Raw genomic sequence first — 22,812 nt, 5'->3', positions numbered from 1 at the left:
TCCTGTTTTTAGACCTTTTCTATCTCTTTCATAAGAAGAGTGACTTTTCCATTGTTCTGATGTCACTGGAAATCCCACTGATTCATCATAACATTTTACAAATATAACAAATCAGATCATCAAATCTCTATTTTTTTTCTATACATTTTTTTCCATGTGAATTTTTTTTTTATAGATCTAGCAAAAGTTGTTGTTTGCACTGTCAAAGTATATTTGTTCCACCTAACAGAAGTTCCAGTGGAAACTTTATTATAAACAATGTCATAATACCTGTACCTGTCGGAACAAATATTCTATACTATTTATTCCGTTAGGAACATCTACTGTAATATTTATTCCTGTGGAAATAATATTCCAGAATAGTTTTTCCATTTGGAACTTATATTATGAAGGAACTTCTATTCCGTGACAGCACATTCTTCCTATGTCAAAATGTTACTTTGATTGGATAATTGCAGCAGGACAAATTATAATCAACACTTTTCTACAGCTTTTCTGAGATTGCTTTTATGTATTTAACTGTAAGACTTCATTTTTGAGCCTTTTTTATTTGACTATGCAGTATGGGTTTTGCTCATTATTGAAGGCTGTACTGTGACCTATAAAATTTCTGTAATTTGGTCTCTTGTGAAGATTTGTCTCATTGGCATTCATACCATATCTTCTTATTTAGGTTGAAATATTTTTTTGACAGAATTATGGCCAATTTTGTCTACCTAAACTTACCGCCATAAGGAGTTACAGGAAATACATGAGTTGTACCTCTATGTGTACTAACTGTCACCCATCTACTGTCTTGACTGAACGCCATATCTATAACCTAAACTTACCGCCATAAGGTGTTACAGGGAACACATGAGTTGTACCTCTATGTGTACTAACTGTAACCCATCTACTGTCTTGACTGAACGCCATATCTATAACCTAAACTTACCGCCATAAGGTGTTACAGGGAACACATGAGTTGTACCTCTATGTGTACTAACTGTAACCCATCTACTGTCTTGACTGAACGCCATATCTATAACCTAAACTTACCGCCATAAGGTGTTACAGGGAACACATGAGTTGTACCTCTATGTGTACTAACTGTAACCCATCTACTGTCTTGACTGAACGCCATATCTATAACCTAAACTTACCGCCATAAGGTGTTACAGGGAACACATGAGTTGTACCTCTATGTGTACTAACTGTAACCCATCTACTGTCTTGACTGAACGCCATATCTATAACCTAAACTTACCGCCATAAGGTGTTACAGGGAACACATGAGTTGTACCTCTATGTGTACTAACTGTAACCCATCTACTGTCTTGACTGAACGCCATATCTATAACCTACAATTAAACAAAGGAGTAAATATTTTTCTTTACATCATCTAGTGAATTATATACTTGTAGTTCTCAGTTGTTATAGTTTTTACATTTTTTAATTTAACAAATTACAACAGAGAATTTTTTTTTATAGGTCAATTTGTTGCTGAAAGATGTTTGCTACTCTTGTTTTTGACTTTTTGTCAGCTATTTGAAATCCTCTAGTTTTCCATGAAGTGCCAATAACTATTTTGCCCTCTAACCTTATTTATCTATTCATAATTTAATATACCGGTATACTACATATAATTTGAAAAGCCATTTTTGAAAATCTTGGGAAAAAAAACATATTTTTCCATAGTTTTCAAAGGAAAAAATCTCAAGGGAATCATTTCTCATGAAATTTGCAGTTGGTTGTAATTCAAAATCTAGGCCACGGATCTGTCACTTTTCTTTTCTTTTTAGATATGTTATCTATATACTTTCAAAAGTTTTTTAAAAAGTTTGTTATTTTTAAAACAGAAGAGAAAACATCCACTATTGCACTATTAACCTTAATAAAAACGTCACAATAATTTCAGAATTTACAGTAACCATACCTTAGCTGTTGTGTCCCCTCTGTGTAGTGTATACAGGTGATGTACAGCTCCTAGTTGGGAGCTACATGGAAGCCATTATCCAGATCAATGAAAGCATGAAAATCATATCAGTATTTACAGTAACCCTACCTTAGCTGTTGTGTCCCCTCTATGTAATGTATATAGATGATGTACAGCCCCAAGTGAGGAGCTACACGGATGGGCCATAATCCTGAACACATGGAAATTATGTCCTAATTTACAGTAACCTTACCTTAGCTGTTGTGTCCCCTCTATGTAATGTATATAGATGATGTACAGCCCCAAGTGAGGAGCTACAGGGATGGGCCATAATCCTGAACACATGAAAATTATGTCCTAATTTACAGGCAGTAAGTAACAATGTCCCAGCAGGGTCAAACAACATGTGAGATACAGGTTCGTTAGCATGAGCGTGGAAATGTGCCACTAAACTGTCATCCTCATTGTCTTCTGATACACAATACTGGAAAACAAAGGAAAATTGTGTTGACAATATTTTAGAATTACAGAATATCGTAAGATTTCTTCAAGTTTTTTCTATAAATTAAGTCTAATGAGGGGTAATAACTCGAAAAATTCATATTAAATAAAAGAGAATGTAGTAAATTCTAACATTTTGTTTTGTGGCTTGAGAATGAGCCCTGTGATCCCAATTTTTATTAAAAAGTTCTGAATATAATGTGCTTTCAGAAATTGGTTAAATAACTACAATAACAAGTTTCTGCACAATAAATGAATGTGGAATAATAAAGTCAAAACATGCTGATGCACCATTTGTTAACTAACACAATACTATTATAACTTACATGGTCCCCATGTATATTCTGTAGATCAACAATAGATATAATGCCGGGTCTGTTCCCATTATCTATCTGGTTAAGATCAGATTTCTTGGGTGGTGTTGAGGGCTTGCTGCCAGTCAAGTTACTAACCACAGCCTCACTAAATACAGATAAACCTTTAAATGCTCCCTGTAAAATGTGTAAAATAATCTCTATTAATATATTTCATTTTTTACAAATTGTCATGCAGAGTTTATATTTAGTAGTTTGTGTGTACAGAAGATCAGGTGAATCTTTCTGTTAATTAACTGTTTTGGATCAAGCATTTATGGTTAATCTTCCACAACAACAAAAATGCAATCAGATATATCAATGTAATTCCTGTCAACATTGTGGTTAAATATTGTTGACACTAAAATGCAAAATCGAATTTTAAGAATTATTTTCTTTAAAAGTTTTTTACATAAATTAAAACATCTCATAATTAAGATAGATGAATTACACCTTATGTATGTATATATTTATTTTTTGTTAGACCTGTTTGTTGTTTTTTCAACATATGATAAAATGCTTCGCTGAGTACAGCCTGATACAACCACAGAGGAATATATATTCTGTATCATGTATGTGCATGTCCCAAGTCAAGAGCCTGTAATTTAGTGGTTGTTGTTTGTTGCTGTTACATATTTGTTTTACATTCATTTTTTTGTGCATAAATTACAAGGCCATGAGCTTTTTTGTTTGTTTTGTTTTTCAATTGTCATTTCATGGCCTTTATAGCTGACTATTTTGAATGAACTTTGGTCATTGTTAAAGGCAGTATGGTAACCTATAGTTGTTAATTTCTGTGTCATTTGGTCTCTTTTGGTCAGTTGTGATCACACCACAACTTCTGTTTTATATATCATATATCTTGTCAAGGTAACCAATCAAATGTCAATCCAGTATAACATAAAAACATAAGCCTCTGGTCTTTATTAGTCTTGTATTATTTTAATTCAAGTTTCTTGTGTACAATTTGGAGTTTAGTATGGCGTTCATTATCATTAAACTAGTATATATGTGTTTATGGGCCAGATGAAGGATGCCTCTGGGTGCGGGAAGTTCTAGCTACTTTGAAGACCTGTTGGTGACCTTCTGCTGTTGTTTTTTCTATGGTTCGGTTGTTGTCTCTTTGACACATTCCCCATTTCCATTCTTAATTTTATAAGATACCACACCTTAGCTGCACTGATGACTGTTGCAGCATATGACTGTGCCCCGTCTCCTGACATCCCCCCAAACGACTGATGTAATGGTACCAACTGTAATATGTACAACAATAATCAATTAACAGTAACCCATTTCAAAGGTTGCTGAGCTTAGTCCTACTGTGAATTCATTTATTTTCGTGGGTACCAATTTTCGTGGATTAAGGAAAACTTGCATGATCGTGGATATTTAATTTCGTGGTTTTGATAAAGTCTGCATACAAGCCTATAGAAAATTTGTTATTCATTGAAAATTTAATTACGTGGTTCACCTGTCCCAACGAAAGCCACAAAAATTGGTATCCAATGAATAATAATGAATTCACAGTAAATTTGATGTTGAATCAAACTTAATTACAAGAATGAAAGAATTCATGACTTACAATTTAATGAATACAGGTGTAAACAAATAAATTTTTCATCTAAAGTTTTATATTTAAACAAGTCAAGATGTTTGTATTTTTGTTCTTTTCTGAATCATTGGTTATCAGGTAATAATTTAATTTTGGATGTACATGTAACACGTCTTCTGATTGGCTGATGTTATTTTGTTATGAGCCCATAGACATAATTTAGTCATGTGAGCATGATGTCATCAACGTTTTTTCATGGTTTTCTACGGTTTAAAAAGAATTTAGAATTAAATTTTAAGAAATGACTGTAATATTTTTTCTGTCTATTCGAAATAACATAAAAAATGTGGTGCCCACTGTTAAATAACCCGCTACGCGCATTATTCAGTGTGCACCACATTTTTTATGTTATTTCTTCATAGACAGAAAAAATATTACAGTCATTCCTTAAATAAATTATAGAAATACACATCTCAAAACAAGTAAAACTGTGGTGAAAAAACAGCAACATTTTTCGTAATTTATAAAAGTAATTACTCTTTTATCAGCATATGCTAGCCATCTACTACCAAGAGCCACTGGATTTTCACTTGGACCAGTACAAGGAAAACAGTCTAAAACATACAAATATATATAGATATATATGAATCTGATTTAAAATTTTATCAAACTCAAATGTGTCAAATTATAAACTGTATTAATTAATACTAAAAATATAATAAAAAGAAATCACATGTAGCACTGTAAAATTCAAAGTCTTTATTAACATTACGCCTTACAGCTCATCCCTGTATTTAAATACCGTGTATACATATGGAATATAACAAACAGTATTAACAATATGCATAAATAACAATAGGTGATGTCAGAAATTTAATGATTACTAAATATCTTACAATAAACTGTTTCTTAATTTAAAAGAGAACTGTATATATTTTGTTAAGTGACAATGCTGTTTTGTGGTTATACCAGACAATAATTATAAGAACCACAAAGTTGATGGCCTACACCAGTTAAATTTCTATGTGTCAGGGAAGTCATATATACATGTATTACTTTTTATATGTTAACTTTAATGTTTTCGAGAAAAAAAATAGAAACCAGGGTGCATATACTGTAAATACAGAAATCAATGTGTGCATTTATTATTGCGTAATTATAGATTATCGTTGATTATCTCAATGAGATTGATTTTCTCGCTTGAGCTGGAACAGCGAAAGTGAGGAAAGCAATCGAGTTGAGATGACCAATAATAATCTGTTTATCGCTATTTTACCTGTGACGACGTTGTCAATTTCAATGTCAATTTCGTTAGCAACGCCACATGGCCTCCTTAGTTTTTAGCAATAATTTTTCCATCTCAAGCGAGAAGCATGATATGAAAATTATCACAAAACAAGATCAAAGGAAAAAGAAACAAAATAACGTAAACACTGATTACTTAATAAAATGCTAGATCCATTTATTACCATTGAAATTTTGTTATGCAAAATAAAATTATGATTGCATTTCTTTTATTATTACAAATCTGATACTGTTATTTAGCATTAACAAAAACATCACAATAATTTCCGGATTAAAAGTAATGTATTAATATACACATGATATGTTGCTGAAATGTTTTGAAATAACATATGAAAGTAATGCTAAATGAAATTTAATTAAGGTGGTACCAAACACTTTCACTCTTAAAATTAATTTATCTTTTTTAATTTTCATAAATTTTTGACAAAGTATTTACTTTGACCCTTTAACAAAAATATAAAAATTTAAAAAATGTGGAACCAACTGTTTTGTCAGAAAAATTACATTGGTTATATAACAATTTGACAAACACCAATTTTGATCACTGAATTCTTAATATTCCCTTTACAACACAATGCAATTAAAACGTTTGGCTGACATTACAGAGTTATCTCCCTGTGTCACAGAATAGAAGTTCCTTCAGAATAGAAGTTCCAAAAGAATAAATGGTATAGAATATTTGTTCCATCAGGAATAGATATCATGGCAATGTTTATAATAAAGTTTCCATTGGAACTTCTGTTAGGTGGAACAAATATACGTTGACATCTGTAGTGTTAGGTACCACCTTAAAATTGATGCAAATTCAACGACTGTGGATTCATCAATTTTCAAGAGTAGAGATTTTCATGGATTAGGGAAAATGTATTTTTATGGATTTCAGAATTTTACAAAATCTTGCATTCAAGCTTACAGAATATTTGTTCTTCGTGGATTCTTTAATTTCGAGTTTTTTTTATATCCACATAAAATCATAATCAATGAAGTGTAACGAATCCACAGTCAAACATTAAAATTAATAACATCAAAATTCTACATACTTCTTATAATGTTTTCCTCATACAGTGGAGACCACACTTTCAAATCAAAAACATGTCATAATGGAGTCAAAAAGATTTTTTTTTCAATTGTAGAATATAAACCTAATAGTGTCTTTATTGAACCAAAACTAAAGGTATAAAGAAGAGTTACTATTTGTTTTTACAAGTTTGACTTTCACAGTTTATAAAGGTTGATATTTCAAGGATTCAAAATTTCCTTGCAATATAATATTCTTTTTTCATATTTTTTTTTTTATAAATAATTCTGTAACCCACCAAATAAATATAATCTATGAAAATGATTGCTTGCAAAATTCATTTATTACATTTTATTCAAGTTATTGTGTTGAACCAGGAAGTTACAAAATCAATTTCATTACAGCTTATTTCCTAATGCATGTAAAGCAAGACTTTGGTTAGCTTGCTTGCTTTGTTTTTATATTGTACAATCATTAGGAAAACACCCAATTAAATTCAAATATTATATATTCAGGTTAAACTATGCCAATATATATTGTTTAAAGATTTCAATCTTATTTACAAAGCTTGTATAGACAATTATACAAACAAAGCAAGCAAGCCAACCAAAGTTTTGCCTTACATGCATTAGGAAATTAGCTGTAAGGCAATTAAAATAGTTACCTGTTATCCAGAACTTCTGTTTTAAGGTGGCAGCATCAAATACACAAAGTTTCTCCTTAAATACAACTACAATCACTCTGTAAAATATTATTAAATAAGCTCAGCACTCATGAAATACATTTATTGTTATTTTTAACTGTCAGAGTATATTTGCATCTGGTATGGTTTTACATTTTTATTGTTCTTTGTTTTTTTTCCAAAATATAATATTTATTTAAATAAGAATGTGTCCAAAGTACAACGGATGCCCCACTGGAACAACCATTTTCCATGTTCAATGCACTAAAATGGGGGGAAAAATCTAATTTGGCATTTAAGTTAGAAAAATCATACCATAGGGAACATGTGTACTAAGTTTCAAGTTGATTGGACTTCAAATTCATCAAAACCTACCTTGACCAAAAACTTAAACCTGAAACTCGCACTTTCATTTTCTATGTTCAGTGGACTGTGAAATTGGGGTCAAAAGTCTAATTTGGCTCTAAAATTAGAAAGAGCTTATCATAAGGAACATGTGTACTAAGTTTTAGGTTGATTGGAATTCAGCTTCATCAAAAACTATCTTCTTTGACCAAAAACTTGCGAACGGACACACAGACAAACGAACAGACGGATGCACAGACCAGAAAACATAATGCCCCTCTACTATCGCAGGTGGGGAATAAAAAAGAACAAAGATCTTTAAAAGGCACAATTATTTCCTGCATTACTTATTGCACATTTTTGAAGAATTTGACTGAACTGCAAGATAACTTCAGGTAAATTTTCATACAGATTTAAATAATGAATCAGAAAAGGAGTGATGTCTTTAGTTTTTGTTGTGTAGTTTGTTTTCTATCCAATTTGTTGTCCTCTCTATGGTCAGGTTGGTGTTCCTTTGAAACATTCCCCATTTCCTTTCTCAATTTTACCTTTTATTCTTTGTCCTAACTAGCAGTTGTAATAACACAAGAGGGTAACCAAGGCAACAATAATATCACAGAAAACTGAATTAAAGGGAAACTTCGCAAAAAAATCAAAAATTGATATTATGTCCATTCTGTATAAAAATGCTCAAATTTATAAATATTAAAGTTTTATTCCGCTAGATAAGAGATCACCATCGATTTTAAATTTTGAGTATCAGGTCTCGGCCTTCCGCCATTTTGTTATCTTGTCCAAATAAAAATCACGATATGTCTATAAACCACAAAGAAACAAAACTACAGTAACCGATGTAGTCTTAATTACGTGTCGATATCTTGTCAATCGTACGGTTGTTTTATCTGACTAACTAACTTGATACGGACAATGTTCTTATTTTTTTGATAACCATATAGTCTGTTATTTTTAAACTGTTAATATTGGAATCGGTTAAAAAGTCAAAGTTCAAATCATAAATAAGTGTTCCGTGAAAATTGTTTTCGAAAATCTAATTCGTTCATAATTCTTTAAAGTAATATACTTTATTCAAATAAATTAGGACCTTCGCTCCACTGATCACCCGCATGGCTTAAGGTATTACTCCCAAAGGTATTGTGAGGGGTGTAAGGTGACAAGTCCAGGTATTCAAGCGATTTCCTGTCGGGCTTGCAAGTTCATGCATCGTTTCACTTCTGTAGGTATTGATCAGTGTACACGGCCGATAACTTATAACTGAACTATCAGGTGCATGTATAATATACATCTCTGTCTTGCGTGTCCGAAAGTGATATAATATACTAGTCATTACTCAACTCATACGCTTGTTTATAAATAAAATTTCTGGTGTAAAGAATATTATTTATAAAAAAAAAAATGATACAAAAAAAAAAAAAAAAAAAAAATTGAAGATATATACAAATATACGTATTTTTTCCAAGGGTAAATTTGGGAAAATCAGAGACATATAATTGTATTATATGTCTCTGGGAAAATGTAATATTTACTCGTTGTCAATAGTAAAGGACATAGTTGGATCGGTAAACGGACAGAAAGTCACAGGACATAAAGTTACAAATTTGATAGGACGAAAAGTCACAGGACAAAAAGTCACAATTATTTTTTTGACAATTGTTTGAATATATAAGAGAAAGATCTTGAAATATTTTCTTTTTATTACATCTATTTATTTTTCAGAGTAGGACATTGTTCATAAGCTTTGTTAAATGAAAAGTTATCAAATTTTAATCATGCAAAGGGGACATTTCTTGGCACCATGAAGCCATTTAAGTACAAAGTCACTTTGACATTTTGTTTTCAGAACAATTATTTGTTCATCATTGATATTTATTGAATAAATTTTAATTACAAAGTTGCTTTATATATAAGAGTTCAAGAAAAAAACAAAAACTTTGTTTTTAAAACTATTTTTTCTTGTTTAAAGAAAAATACTCTAAAAACTGAATTGTGACTTTTTGTCCTGTGACTTTTTGTCCGTGACTTTTTGTCTGTGACTTTTCGTCCTGTGACATTCTGTCCTACATTCGTTGGATCATTCCAGAAATGTTGATTAAAAAAATGTGCGCACTTGTCGACGTATCATTTATACGCCCGGATAGAAAGTTACGGAACTACAGCGCAATTTAAAATATATACATGTATACATTGAACATAAGAAAGAAACATACATTTTGTGCAAATTGGGGTAAAAGTTTTGTAAATAGACTAGTCCACGTATACTAACTATACAAATCCTTGCGTATACTAACAGTATGTAATCATCCAATTCGATAGACTATTGTATACCAAAAGAAGAAGAAGAAGAGGACCAATTTGATTTAAATACAGGTCGATCTATAACTTGCTTTGGTTCATCGAAGTTATGAACATAGTAAAATCACAGATTTATATATCAATTAGATTGTTCTCGAATAAAGAAAGAAATTCGTCATCACCACAATTGTTCTGACATATGCAACTGGACGTACACTAATAATCCCCGAGGGATGTGAATATTTTCTAGGAAAGCTATTGCGTATTAAAGTTTCAAATCATTTTCGGGATTTATTTTCTTTCTTGATATTCAATGACAGCAAATTTAAAGAATAAACTGCTTTTCAGATATTTGTCCGCTTTAGGGGTATTCTTGCCAGTTGAACAGACTTATAATTACATTCAAAAATAGGGAAAGATGACATTAAATTCGTTGTCTTTTGTTTTTAAACATCTTTGGTCAAATAGTTATTAAGTATTATACGTTGTGAGACGAAGACTATTTTAATAAGGACGTCCCCGATTATGATTAAATTTGGTTGACGTTTTTCAAACTTGATAAAGAATATCTATTCGTAATTTTTCGATTCCATTCCAAGAAGACCTTAAATTTGCTGTCAATTTTTAAAAACTTCTCGAGTAGAAAAAATATTTTTTCTTTATTCGTTCATATTATATTCCGCTTCGGTAGAGTTATCTTCAGTGAGTTCCAGTTATTAATTTATACGTGGCTTTTAAAAAGTCTAAATCTAAGTGTTCTCATTCATTTATTTGCCTAATAAAAAAAAAAAATACTTTGGTAAAGCTATTTATAATTTCTAAGTTCTCCTTTTTATTAGACATCAATCAAGGACAAAAGGTGTAAATCATTTCAATCGGACATATGATTTAAGTTTCCCGTCTTTAACCGAAAATTGTGTATTTCTTAGTAAATTAACTTATTTGAATTAAAATAAATAATAGCACCAAACATAATTAAATAATTCCACGGCGATCAATTTTTATTTGTCACCAACTTGAATATATATTTTAAATATGTATATTGAATGCTCCCTTGTCTTATAATTCACTGATCCGAATAGACAGTCACACCTGGCAAGATGTGCCCGAGAGGCGTGGTTAAATACCGAAGTGCAAATAACAATTTACCTTTCAACAAGCCATCTACGAGTATTGCCACAGAACCATGAATACACACAACGTATCAACCAAGTCATAGCAGAGATAGTAAAGGTCAATAAGAGTACACCAACATATTATTTTTGTACTTTGTTCACCTTATCAGTCCGAAAATATATTAATTAAAAATAAATTTATAACTTTTTGTTTTGTCTACAAAAATAATTCGAATATATACGTTTAACATAGGAAATTTATCTCATGAATATGTACAATTGAACGTCTGTGCGTTTTATCTTCTTATTATCGGATGGTTATTTAGATAAAGCGTAAGTCATCGGCGCGCTTACGATTACGTTAAAATATGATTAAAAACCAAGACTTTTAATGATTGTATTTTAAATCCCGGCATGCAAAAACCAGGAGAAAACGTCACGACCTACAGGAAGTAGTTAATATTTTTTCATTAAATATTGAATTTCCCCTTTATTACTGCACATATAGCAATAAAACTTTGTGAATATATATATTATGTCATAATGAACATATTTAAACCATAAGTGAAAAATCGTGAATTTTCCCTTTAAACATTTAATAAACAAGAATGTGTCCCCAGTACACAGATGCCACTTTGCACTATTATTTTTCTATGTTCGGTGGACTGTGAAATCGGGGTCAGAACTCTAATTTAACATTAAAATTAGAAAGATCATATCATAAGAAACATATATACTATGTTTCAGGTTGATTAGACTTCAACTTCATCAAAAACTATCTCAACCAAAAACTTTAACCTGAAACTAGACAGACAAAAGAACAAATGGACCCACAGACCAGAAAACATAATGCCCCTCTACTATTGTAGGTGGGCATAAAAATAATTCAATTGGTAACCATATTTAGACTTTAAATTTTTCTACTTTCAATTTAAAAATAAATAAAATTGAAACACACTAGAACAAGTAAATAAGAAAGATTTGATTTTTTCGTTGTTTAATAACCCACCTTTTATTGCACTCTATATTAATGACGGGATATGTTTTAAAACTAATGTTGTGAACTTCATCTCCTGTCTTCAGAGACACAAACTTTACTGCACAATAGGGCTGGCCAGCACTGAAAATAAATTAAACAATCTATAATTTCATTACATCCTAAAAAGATCAGAATATGCATATTGAAGATTTGTTATGTGTTAAGAACAGAATAACTCATTACCTTATTCACCTGCACAAAACAATGTGATTTCTAAGTCATCTTTTTTTGTCTGTTTCACAGCACATCATTACATGTGCAGAACAGCTTTTACTACTTGTACAGGTGTCATTAAAATGGCATGTTTGTTAAAGTTTTTAAAACAATTATAAAGGTATTATGATATCAAACCTTGAAGTATCACAGACAGCTACTAAAGGTCTTTTACTGGCAAATTTATCATTTTCACCATAGGCTGAAAAGTAAAATACATCTTCAGTGATTAAGGGAGAATTTCACCTAGTATTCTATCAATTATAAGCAGTGATATAACTGCCACTGAAGTAGCAAACTTGTACAATAGATATTTCCTGGGAATACAAAAATGTGGTTTCAATGCAAATTACTGTTTCATTATTGTTTGTTAATAACCATCCTTTTTTATGTCTTTTTTTCTATATAGGGAAACAATAATGATAACCTTTTTGAGTAGGTTCAAAGGCCTGAACTTTAACTAAACTATATTATTTCATGGAATGTATTAAACTAAGTAAAGCATGCACAATATATACAGACGACAGTTGCTGGAAGATTTCCTAATTATAGTGAAAAAATAGGGGAAATAAAATATTTTTAGTAGTATTATATAGAATAATAGAAAATCTTCAGGTGACTGTGATTATTCTATATTATACTACCAAAAATATTTTATTTCCCCCATTTTTTCCCTATAATTATGAAATCTTCAGGCGACTGTGTGCAGACACAGTATACATGTATCTGGCATCTTGTGTATATCATTTGTTTTCAAGGCTTTTATAGCTTGCTATAAAGTAAAGGTTCTGCTGATTGTTGAAGGTTTACAACACTTAGTACTGTCCCCTTTTTTACCTGGAGAAGGTGTAGGTAATACCCTGAGTATCCTTACTGGTCCCTGTCTTACAGAATATACCTCCTGTGCTTCACCATTTGGCTACAAGGTAAAAATTAAACTATTAAACATGTCTTTGATATCATGAATGAAAGTTAACAATGAATTCAAACAAAGTACAATTTTTTGTATGCAAATTTTACAATAACTATGAAATCATATATCAACAAAAATACTATTTTTCAGGAGTCCATGAAAATAAGAATCAAAGAAAATAATTAAATCCACAGTATATGAGATAATGCTCTAATGTCTTAGTGTCATTAGGTTAATGTCTGATTTACCTTATTTTATTTCATTAGTTTCAGTCAACTAAAGTATACTTGCTTCAACTTAACATACAATCTGACATTTTGTTCTCCAACATCATTCAAAAGACTACTGTCATTTCCAAATTCAATTGAGAATTTAAGCTTGTATGTGCATCCCACAGTTGGTGCAGACTGATTGCATGTACATCCCAAAGTTGGTGCAGACTGATTGCATGTGCATTCCGTGTTTTATAGGAATTAGAAAGTGGTTTTCTTTATGAAGCAACAGAAGAGTGTTATAACTAGAATACAAGACAAACAAATCCAACATATATGACAAAATTTTGTTTCTTGTAAATGTATTTGTCTCTTTGAAAAACCTCTTAAAAGTCAAAAGAAAATCTAAATCTAACTAAGTGTAATAAAATGCTCTGTGGACGCACAGCTTAAATTGATACAACTGAAAGTATGAACCAAGTAACAGTTACAATCTTAACCTTAGCAATGATTGAACCTACCATTATATTCCAGATTTGAACTCCATTACTATAACCCAATATCAGTAATAATGGAATGCCTTTGTTTTCTCCAACAGTAAAGTCTGGATTCCTTGATATATCTGAATATGAATGAAAATTCTTAGAGAATTAGTAGATTAGGTATTATTGCCAATCAAACAGTTATACACTAAAGAATTTTTTAAAGCACTTATTAGCTAGGTCACCATGGTCACTGTAGTACTGATTTCAACAACAAGAAAAATCTAGTATTTTTTAAGTTTTTAATTTGATGAAAAATAAATAACTTTGCATGTATAAGTTAAAAAAACAAAATTAGCGAACTCTGAGGAACATTCAAAAAGGAAAGTCTGTAATCGAATGACAAGATTGTCAATTCAAAATGTTAAAACCAAAAGGTAATGGATGATTATGGATACTAGGTAAAAATTCTTGTACATTTATAATCAATCTGTAAATGCATTTGTTTTATGGAATACTATTTTATTTTCTGACATAGATTTTTCAAACACCTATGATTCCATTTCTATATTGTACTGATTCAGTTTTCAAGCATACCATTGGTGGTTAATAAGAGAGGGTCTGGAAACAATGAGAGGCCTTAATTTCTGTATTCTACAATTTTTGTTTATATTAAGCACCTTATTGCCCATTGTTCTTTGTACTTCATCTTTTTGACCTATTTTTCTCTTTTCTTTTTTTTTTGTTGGCTCATTTTTTTGTAGTATTGGTCAATAATTTTTCATAACATAAATCCAAACCCAAACCTTCATTAGGGGTGACTCTAATATGTTACTAGTATATTAAAGGGGAATACAAAATAATTAATTATTTCTTTCTCATTACCATTTATATCACTCCTTTCAAATCTCATCCACAAAATTTTCTCTTTGTCATCAACTTTTTGGTTTCCACTATAGGCCTGAAATCAAAACAAAGTACTAAAACTATCAAAATTCAGTATATATATTAATTTAAAAGAACATTGCATATTTACTAGTGGTATTTTGCAATCTAATATCAGTTATTAACAAAAATTTCTTTTTTCTTACGAAAATGTATATACACAGAATATTTTTAGAACTGAAATTATTATTTTCATGACTGCAGTTGTTCTTACAACATTAATGTTTTTTTTGTGTTTTCCTGTTTTAAAAGTTGTCCTTGTGTAAATATACTTGTTAAAAAAATTATCCTTGTGTATATATACTTGCTTTAAACTTTTTTTTCTATCATCATGATCAAACACAATTGGTTTTTACATTACTGTCTAATCTATACAAGATCTTAATTCTTTTATCTTACAATGTTTAAAATATTCTACAAATTTTAATTTAGACCTTTTAGTTATCTGGATACATGTACATGTATATCATATTATCAATCAAGTTAATTTGTCAGTTATGCATTTTATTCAAACAGCCATACACACTGAGCTGTGAGCATTCATTAAATTGTAAAATTAATAATTTGTAGAAAGCTGTCATTTCATTCAAATATTTTTCATACTTTTTTAATTTTCATAATTATACTGAAATATAGATATAGTTTTACTTTCAGGTGTTCAGCTGAATTTTGCTCAGAATAAAAATACCTGAAGATATGCCTCTGAATGATTAACCTTATGACATAATGTAACATATTATAACCAAGTCTAAATGATGAAATTTGGAATATAACTGTGATGTTTAATTTTGTGGGCACTTGTTTGACTGTAAATTTGGCGAACAAATTTGCATACAAGTGCAAACACAATCATTGTATGAATGTATGTCTATTGCTCACCTGTGGTACAACATCTGATATGAAATCAACTACGTTTTCCATAACTGTTTTGTCACTGAAAAATGAAGTCAGCATATACATGATGAATGTGAACATTTACTTGTATAAATTGATAAATGTAAAAGTAAGCAGATATTTCATTTATAATTTGTTAAACTGATGAAATACTGGAAAAGAGATATGATTGTGTCGTCAATAAATGGACAATATGATAATCCTTTATCATAAGTGAGACAAACATACTATGCAAGATATTCCTTAATTTTTCATAAACCTAGAGTATTGCAGGACCTACATTAGTCCTTATTATTATGGTGTCTTGAAATTCTATTAAAAGATTTTAGTCTCACAGATTCCTACGATATCACAGCTTAAATTTAAACAGCCTGAAAGATACATGTATCTTTATCATTTTGACTAGGCCAGCATATCAAAATGGATACAGGTTTACTGTCATGACTAGTACTCTTATCAACCAAAAGCAAATGAAATAAAAAGAGGCTATAAAATGCACATGTATGCATGAAATAATATAAAGATCAATAAAACTTATTGCTATTTGGGAATCCACCACACTTAAACAATTATTTGTATTGATGCCATACAAGTGGGTCTCAATGGGGTGTAAGCGTGATGCCAGATTGGTCGATTTTTTTTAGAATGACAGGCGAAAGTTTAATTATTACGCATGACGACAGGTAATGAAGAGCGAGACACAGGAAATTACATGCACTGTTATGGAGAGAAGCGAATACAGAATTCTGACTAAACTATAAGTGGGACCCTGTGGATCATACAACAATAGACTTTCGTTTTGGTACTCCAGACATTTTCTCTTGTGACTTCACGAAATTTGTGATGCCTAGTACTCAGTTAATCGCAATAAGGTGTATTCAAAGATCAGGACGAAACAGATCAAGCTTGAGAAATTTATTCTGATCATAACCCGATTGAGATATTTTCATGAAATATATTGTTGATTAATTTTGTACAGATCCATGCGTCCAGTTGTGACAACAATGTGTATCCAAACTGGCGATCATATCCCATTTTTGGCTCAGTATCCTTCATAATAAAGTGGTCCCAAATTACCTGGTACATGTACTCTTAAGTTATAATCTTGCTATGTGATGAACATTTACCTGAAGCCCTGTGGTCGAACAACATTATTTACAAATTTAAGGTGCTTTCGGGGCGATTCTGCGGACATTTTTTCAATTTTTACAAATGTAAACAAATGTACTTGTTGCAGAAATGACGTCAGCTTTGTTTTGACCTGTCCGCGAAGTAAAGATGCAGATTTCCGTTTCCTGGACGAATAAATTTTAAACAATTGACCGTCATAAACATGAAAACAATCCGGAAAAGGATAAGAAAACGAAAACTAAGAGTAAAGCAAGATTATTTAAATATAGATCAAAGCTTTATTGCGGTTTTTTTCGAATATTAAAGAAGAAAAAAAAGAAGAAAATAACACATGCAATTTTAAGTTTAAGTATTACCTAAAATACTATACTGGGAAGCAGGACAAATCGTACCACTGGCAAAACGCACCACACCAAATCGCCCCACTTTTTTACCAATTCAAACTGGTTAACCAACTCGCCCCACTATTAAAAAAATCGGCCCAAACTGGTTAACCAACTCGCCCCACTTTTTAAAAAATCGCCTCACTTGTAAAAAGGGTTAAATCCAGTTCATTCCCCCCTGTCAACTCAACCCCACTTATTATAAAAACCCGAAATTTATTTTAAAAAGCCTTTAAACATTCTTAAAATATAATAGCAAATACATTTTCGTATCATGATTGCAGACATGTAATACTACCTTTTAACATAAGTATCTTTTTTTTTAATAAAAAAAGGTTCAGCAAACGAAATGTACAAAATATTGAATGAAAAATATGTTACATTTGCTGCAAAGGAAAAATGGGAGAACTTTCTTAATATGACTGGTATTAACTGGAAAAAAATACACACTTCGTGTACAAAATATAGCAAAAGCACTAAGCTTTGCTGGTTCCAATATAGAATTATCCATAGAATTTTGGGAACTAATTCACTACTTTACAAGATGAAAATAAATAGTAACAACATATGCACATTTTGTAAAGAAGGACCAGAGACCATAGAACATTTATTTTGGAGCTGTCCGATGGTCGCCAGTCTCTGGCATGCACTAAACATCTGGATTTTTGAAATGACAATGATTGAACTGCCTTTGAATATTATGATTATTTTATTTGGTATCTACGAAAATGTTAAATTGAATTTTGTTAAAAATAAGATTATTCTACTTTCAAAATACTACATTTACCGAACAAAACTACAAGAAGTTTTGCTATATTTAAATGCTTTAAAAAAATATATAAAGGAACACTTAAACTTAGAAAAACACATTTCATTTAAAAACCTCTCTATAGAGGAATATAACAAATACTGGAGTCCCTGGGCCCCTATCATAGAAAAATAATAAATGTTAAAATTTGATTGAAACACCACTGATATATATTGCAAGAACACATAAGATTTCAATGTTATAAGATATTTATTTATTTTCAACCTATTATTGCACCATCATATATATTCAATTGTTGTTTTATTATTTAATACTTCTTTTGTGTGAAAATGCCATTCTTTATACCCTTGTTCATACATATTGTGCTAGTCTATTTGTTACAATAAAGAAAATTCATTATATTTTTTTTTTATTGGAGACTAACTTTATACTTGTAAGCTTAGTCATTGTATAACAATTAAAAATAAACCTGTTAGTGTATCATAATCATACAATTTAAGGATTTCAATAAACATTTATAAATAACTTTATTGCAAAACACAGTTTTTAACAGCAATTTGATTTATAGCACTACACTAAGGTTTTCATGGGTATTGACGTGGGACAGGGACATAAATATACAACGGGATTGCATCTTTTGTTTTTGAAAAATTCACTAAAAGTGCTGAAGAAACTAATGGAGTAAAGAAAACAAAACAAAAAAAACTAGAAATTGTTTGAATTACACCAGGAACCTTGTGCAATTTTATCGTTGGAAGAAATCGAATGATGATATAAATCACAACGTCTGAAGGAGAGATACCAACATGAATACAGCCAAATACTTTACACAGAAATGTGATCATAGCGGTATGTCATGACAAAATACATACATGGACATTCCTGCTGAATACAGAAGAAGCGACTGGCAAACACGAACAAAGCAACCTCTATTAACTGACCAAAATGTGTTGTGGCAAAAACACAGCACCATCTCATAACTTTGTAAAAGACAAACTAGTGATTATGTTAACAGATCATTTCAGTATTCTACTAAATCAACTGAAATGCCTTTCATAGAAGAGAATAACAATGAACCATAAATCAACATAGACATACATTAAAAGCATGGGATAATGTCGGAAAATTAAAGTGTAAACATGGAAAAACACATGGACATGACAATCTAAATGCCGTACTTTTTGGAACGGACTTGGATTTATCAATGTTATCTACCACCCTGCTCTTTTGTATCTTAAAAACACCGAGAAGAAAGATCGAATGCCATGCCACGGACATAATAGTACTATGAAAGATGCGAACATTAAATGATTGTAACAAATCGAAAACAACACGTTTAGTAATTTCATGCGTCTGAAGCGATTTTCTAGATTTCTAGATAGCCAGAAAAAATGAAATCCGAGGATGTATAAGCACCGAAACCGTTGCAGAGCTATATGACAAAAATACATAAAATAAATAGCCAAATTCATCTTAAGTAAACTTTGGCTGAGGCAGTTGAAACCATAGTTTCTTAGTAATTTCAAAATTTATCAACGGAAAATTTTAGTAAAGTTTGTTCAGCTCAGTAGTCAGCTACTGAGCTGATAATACCCTCTGGGACTGATAGTCCACCAGCAGAGGTATCGACCCAGTGATGTAAAAATTGAAAACAACACGTTAAACAATTTCATGCTTCCGAAGCGCTTTTCTAGATTTACCTTCATCAGGAACGCTTAAAGCCAAACATTTGAAATTTTAGGATGTATAAGCACTGAAACCGTAACAACTGGCGAGGCATTTCACTACTTTCCATCCAAAGTAAGATCACGGCAAACATTATTATAAGACGAATTGTAGAATCAACTGATGACCTCCTACGTAAAGAACAAGGAGAGATTGCATTGAACAAATCTTTATATAAAGAAATATTGTAGAACAATATTTAGAACGGCAACGACTTTTAGAAAGCGTTAAGCAGTATCCACAAGGATTGTCCTTGGAAAGTATTACGATCATGTTGCATTCCACAACATCTTATAAAACTCATAAGAACATTTTACAACAGCTTCAAGTGCAAAATTGGGTTTAGTAGTATATATTTCCTAGTTAAAACAGGGGTAAGACACGGATTTCTCATGTCAATGCATAGCTTGGACAATGAGACACACAACTACTGATACATGCACCACGCAAGAGGCATAAATGGGGATATCTACACCACGTAGGAAGACATATATTTTGCTGATTCCGCACCAATGTCTCACACACAAAACAAAGTGAAGCTCAGACCACAGAGCTAAAAAAATACAGAACAAATTAGAGTTAAAATCAACATCTGGAAAACTAGTATCATGATAAATAGCTCAATGTAAACAGCTCAAGATACATTTCACTTGATGGAAAAATACTGTGTGCTAAAACTTTCACATACCTTGGTACCACTGTAACTACAAATGGTGGAGCAGAATCTGATACCAAAAGACAGTTATATTAGGCAAGGACAGCTCATAAAAACCAACAGGCTATCATGAGATCTGGACAAAATTCGATCTAAACCAAACACAAACTTAACAGCAGCTTTTTCTTGCCTGTACTTTTGTATACAGGTGAAGTATGGAGAATGACCGATTGGTCTGTATTCCATACCAATAAGCATCAGAAGGATTCTCCTATATCTTCTATCCTCAATAAATCTCAAACCATAACCCTCGATAGATTGAACCTGGTTTTAAAGAGTTCAACATCTCACTTCTACATCCATAACATTTAAGTAAGTGAGCAGAAAAGTAAGGAAATAAGAAAATTTGAACAGATGGATGTAAATTACTTGGACACATATATATACATTTAAAGATACCAACATTGACGGACGTTTATTATTTCCACCAAACGAAATGTCTGAAATTCATTAAACTATTCATTCTCCGAAGTAGGCATTCTAGCTGCATATGCTTTTACTTGAAACCCGCTTTTGTTTTCATTTGATATACAAAAACTATTTGATATAAAACAAAGAAAATGTGGAATGATTACCAAAGAGACAAACAATCAGTATGAAGCGGATTTTCGTTTGAGTAAAGACGAAAGACAATGGTTACGTTTATTTGAAGTGTTTCCATTAAACAGTCCCATTTGTTTTTGAGAATGAGTCTAAAAGTAATAAAAAAAAAACCTTCCCGCTTTGTATAGATGATGTCCTCTCAATTAATAATGCAAAGTTTTGTGATTATTTGAACGTTTTCACATCAAGCATAAAATAAATGGTCACATATTGAGTAAAGTCTTCATATCTTGAATTATGCAGTAAATATATTGTTAATTGAGGTAGGTTGAGACATTAGCATTACGACATACAAGATGATTTCAATTTTCTCATTGGAACGTTCAATTGATGTGTAGCAAAATATCAGCAGTACTTGTATGCGATGTGTATATCTCCTATTTAATTTAATATGACAGGGCTACTGAGAACCTTATGGTAAAGTTTATACATCCCGATAAAAGAGATGATGGCAGCTTCCCAATTGTGAACTTTCCATTTCTATGTAGCAACACTCCAGCAGCGCCTGCATACGGAGTATATAACTCCAAATTGATACGATATTTCCGAACTTCTATTTCCTATCATGCTTTCCTTGATAGAGGGTCGCTGCTCACAAGGAAGCTATTAAACCAAGAGTTCCAAATGGTGAATTTGAAATCATCCCTCCCTACATTTTACGGATGCTATCACGATTTGGTTGACCGTGATGAAAGAACCGTTTCAAAGATGATATCGGATATTTTCAATCCCCTTCTCTTTTTACGAATGTGACCTACCGAATTAGAATATTTACGGGATTTGTAATAACATAAGCAACACGACGGATAGCACATGTGGCGCAGGATCTGCTTACCCTTCCGGAGCACATGATATCACCCCAATATTTTGGTGGGGTTCGTGTGGCTTAGTCATTAGTTTTCTATGTTGTGTCTTGTGTACTGTTATTTGACTCTTTGTCTTTTCTTTTAGCCATAGCGTTATTAGTTTATTTTCGATCTGTGAGTTTGACTGTCCCTTTGGTATCTTTCGGGCCCCCTTTGAAAGTTGAACAGACCCACCCATTCATTATTTGACTCACGATAACATGCATAATGAAATATTTGTGCCAGATATGATCACGGATAAGTTGCACTGACTCTAAACATATACGACTTTAATTACCTGAGTAAACTCATAATATATTTATATGTTAGGATTTAAATTAGTTGCAACACATATAAAAGAGACCAACGCGACCTGAGTATCACTAAAATAGCTGGTAATGTGTTACCTTCTGAAGCACACTCACTTCCGGTTTTTGATTGACATAATGTTGCTCAACCTTTAGTGTCATGTTAAGTGAAACATGGACGGGTTTTCTTTTCGACGTTGTTCTTTGACAATGGTGATGTCTGCTTTTTTCCGAAGTATGAGTGTTCAATATTAACTTTGAATATATCCCCTCTGTTCACAATAGTTTGTTGTTTTGAACTTGTGAAATGACTATATTTCAAATACGTTCATTAGTTGATAGAACAACATAGTCAAAGATTATTTAAATCAGTTTATTTCAACTGAAGAAAAATTTAGATATTGACATATTGTAGAAGCCTCAAGGTTATATACTACACATGTATTTGCGATTAATAAAATTATACAAAAAAATATATTTGAACATCATTAATTGATTCACTGAGTTAGAGGTGAATGTCGTCTGTAAAACGACAATTG

At 31.3% G+C, this 22,812-nt stretch overlaps 1 protein-coding gene across 1 annotated transcript in view; it reads right to left on the bottom strand.

Annotated features, from left to right (window-relative positions):
* Positions 1-17,079, bottom strand: part of LOC134728220 (BCAS3 microtubule associated cell migration factor-like) — a 39,735-nt gene extending 22,656 nt beyond the window's left edge. Inside the window, exons 1-13 of the mRNA XM_063592749.1 lie at positions 16,922-17,079; positions 15,780-15,834; positions 14,841-14,916; positions 13,995-14,095; positions 13,186-13,267; positions 12,487-12,550; positions 12,106-12,216; positions 7,309-7,385; positions 4,859-4,935; positions 3,939-4,022; positions 2,743-2,907; positions 2,169-2,399; positions 1,247-1,340 (exon numbers count right to left, since the gene is read on the bottom strand). Coding sequence (XP_063448819.1) covers positions 1,247-1,340; positions 2,169-2,399; positions 2,743-2,907; positions 3,939-4,022; positions 4,859-4,935; positions 7,309-7,385; positions 12,106-12,216; positions 12,487-12,550; positions 13,186-13,267; positions 13,995-14,095; positions 14,841-14,916; positions 15,780-15,834; positions 16,922-16,989 — 1,285 coding nt within the window. The 5' untranslated portion in view covers positions 16,990-17,079. The remainder of the gene's footprint in view (positions 1-1,246; positions 1,341-2,168; positions 2,400-2,742; positions 2,908-3,938; positions 4,023-4,858; positions 4,936-7,308; positions 7,386-12,105; positions 12,217-12,486; positions 12,551-13,185; positions 13,268-13,994; positions 14,096-14,840; positions 14,917-15,779; positions 15,835-16,921) is intronic.
* Positions 17,080-22,812: the final 5,733 nt, after the last annotated feature.

Source organism: Mytilus trossulus, chromosome 8 (assembly GCF_036588685.1).
Source record: "Mytilus trossulus isolate FHL-02 chromosome 8, PNRI_Mtr1.1.1.hap1, whole genome shotgun sequence".
Classification (NCBI taxonomy): domain Eukaryota; kingdom Metazoa; phylum Mollusca; class Bivalvia; order Mytilida; family Mytilidae; genus Mytilus; species Mytilus trossulus.
Note: the sequence above shows the minus strand (reverse complement) of the source record. Positions and strands in the feature narration are given on the sequence as shown.